This window comes from Triticum urartu, unplaced genomic scaffold, assembly GCF_003073215.2.
Source record: "Triticum urartu cultivar G1812 unplaced genomic scaffold, Tu2.1 TuUngrouped_contig_5923, whole genome shotgun sequence".
Classification (NCBI taxonomy): domain Eukaryota; kingdom Viridiplantae; phylum Streptophyta; class Magnoliopsida; order Poales; family Poaceae; genus Triticum; species Triticum urartu.
This window is the reverse complement of record NW_024116638.1, coordinates 9,694-12,415: the sequence shown is the minus strand read 5'-3', so window position 1 is coordinate 12,415 and position 2,722 is coordinate 9,694. Positions and strand designations below refer to the sequence as shown.

Sequence of the window (2,722 nt, the reverse complement as noted above, 5' to 3'; positions counted from 1 at the left end):
CCGGCGGTGCCGGGCTCTTCGCGTCAAGATGATGTTCCATCTGCGCGCTCTTGATCTGTGGTAGGACGATGGCCTTCCAGAGCAGGAAGTTGCCCCTCGTCGGCTTCTCTTGCAGCGGCGATCCGAGGAAGGAGGTGGTGGAGTTGGAGGTGGATGATGATGCAAACATGGAGGAGGAGGAGGTGGTGAGCGCACCCATGGTGTTGGGCGTCATGGATGCGGTGGTGGTGGACATGGCTGCGGTCGCCTGGTAGCTAGATGCGATCTCTATCCAATCTATCGAGGAAGAGACTTTGTTACCATGTAAAAGGTTTATGGAAGCGTTGAACCCTTTGCTCGGGCCGCGGTTGTATATATATGCTATATGCCGTGGCTTACAAGAACGATCGAGAGAAGATCGATCGTGACTGTTACAGGAGGTTGAGAGAGATAAAACAGAAAAAGAGATAGAAAGAGATACAAGTTAAACAGCTTTCCTATCTCTACACAATATCTTCTAACACACAGCTCCTTACTTGCTGCCCTTCATAAGCAGCTGATCGGCCACTTATATCGGCAACAAAGATGAAGATTGGAAAGACTACAGAGATCCTGAAGAAAGCGGCAGCGATGTGCAAGAGCAAGACCACCAGGCTCCTCGTCCTCGCCTCGCTCCAGCGTTGCAGGATGGCCGCTGCCGCCGTGGTTTCTCACAAGATCCACACGCGCATTGTGGCTGACCGGAATAGAGTGGACTGCCACAAGCCTCTCACGCTGCGAACCATCGAGAAGAGACCGGTGATCGTCCATGGGGGTGACTTGGCACTGGCAGGCAATCTCTCTCAGCAGTTAGCGATGTTAACTCAAGAGGAAGGTCATGGTGGCTGCCCAGCTGACAGGACACTGCATCCGCTCTTCAATGACGACCGCAATAACTGTTGTTACACTGATGATGATGATGTGCTACTGGATGCATGCGATCAAGAAGACGGCGATGAGCTCTCGGTCATGGATGTGATCAGGAGCAACCGAGAGTTTGAGGGTTTGGAGTTCAACAGGGAGGAGGAGATTGACATGGCTGCCGATATGTTCATCAGGAGGTTTCGGCAGCGGCTGAATAATGGATTCTAGGGTCTTGTTTCCACATGCATGTATCTCGAGCCGGGTATCCACTGGATAGAAATTTTTGTAGATATCAATATGAGTAAAAGCTGATACTTAGCACACAATGATCTTCTGGTCATTTAATTTTGAACAATTTTGTTAGCAACTAAGATCCTCAGTCTCCCCCACCGTTCCCATCTATTGTTGCCCCCGCTCACCCGTGCCTCACAAGCACTGTGTATATGTATGCAGTGCTGCTATGATTGGGCGAAATTTCATTTTTTTTGCAGGAACAAATTCTGATCTATTCATCAACTGTCATGGCCCTATTGGGAGCATCAAAAGTAACAAAATTACATTCAGGTCCATAGACTACCTAGCGACGTCATCGCCTCTCTCTTACTGGAGCCTATCATTGCTTGCTAGTGTTTTTCTTTCTCTACAAGTCGCCAAAACTTCCATTTCTCTGGAAGTTGTATCTTCTGCTTGTTGTGGTTATGTTGACTTTGCTTTGCAAGCACTGCGACACTTTGTTTGGTCACTTGTGACCCTGCATCGAACAACCTAGTTTTTTTTGCTTAAACTCTAGTTTTAAAACCTTAAAGGCCTCAGTTTAAGGCCGGGGAAACCCCTAGTTCTATTTTTTTCAAATATTTAACAAAACTAGTAGAGTGATATGTGCATTTGCATGGCTAGATTTTTATCTATCTATTTGCACATATCGTTTTAGATTTGAACATGGTCTCCAAGGACTACACACTAGGTATCTTTGATTATTGTTTCATGTGAATGTGTTTGTATAACAATTTATTTTATATTATTTTATATTATGTACACTGCAAATACCATACCATCTACATTTATTCGAGCCATGTCCTGTATATGGAGTGAGCCAGCCCTAGTTCCAACTCGGCTCATATTTCAACCAAGCACTTGTTTTCACCCTCACGAGAACATGCTTTTCTCAGTCCTAACCAAGAGAAGGGTAATTAAAGAATGCATTTCATTTGCAATCGAGTCTCTTTCCTTCCAAGCTAAGCACACACTGACAACTGGTATAATCGAGCAATTGCTAAGTGGAGGAAGACCAATGAACGAACCCATTGAAGTAAGAATCACGATGCCAGCCGCCACATTCATACACGACTTTAACAGAAAAATATCTTGCCGATTCTTCAACGGCTGCAGAAACGCTCCCCCATCCTCCACCTCAATCCTCATAAAGTCCTGTCAATGTTGGACTTGTGCACCACCCTTTTATTTTCTCCCGGGAAAGGAAGAACTTGTGTCACACCATGTCTCCGCTGTTGCCTCACAAGTTTCACGCCATTGACGCCATGAGAAAAGATCTCTGAAGCTTCCACCCATGCACGCATCTATCGCGCCATTGGTTCTGCGTTTGAACGGAGGAGAAGGGTTAGAAGAAAGATGCGCGAGGAGACAAATAATTAATTAACCTCTATGATTTAACTAAGTGAGACACACACGGGATCGGCGAGCAGCAAACTCTCCGGCGTGCGCGTACATTCACAATCTGTCATCAAGCACAAGGAAACTGCCAAGAAGAAACGCCATTCGCTTTGGTTTGATTTCCTTCAGGCATTTGAGCTAACCAGTATCCATGTGCATTTGTTTAGTC

At 46.0% G+C, this 2,722-nt stretch overlaps 1 protein-coding gene across 1 annotated transcript; it reads left to right on the top strand.

Annotated features, from left to right (window-relative positions):
- Positions 1-508: 508 nt before the first annotated feature.
- Positions 509-1,134, top strand: LOC125529880. The gene has a single exon (XM_048694303.1). It carries the CDS (start codon positions 565-567, stop codon positions 1,108-1,110), a length of 546 nt encoding a protein of 181 aa, XP_048550260.1. The 5' UTR covers positions 509-564; the 3' UTR covers positions 1,111-1,134.
- Positions 1,135-2,722: the final 1,588 nt, after the last annotated feature.

Excerpts from the sequence above, each read along its gene's own strand:
- LOC125529880 (XM_048694303.1), top strand. The coding sequence starts at position 565 with ATGAAGATTGGAAAGACTACAGAGATCCTGAAGAAAGCGGCAGCGATG.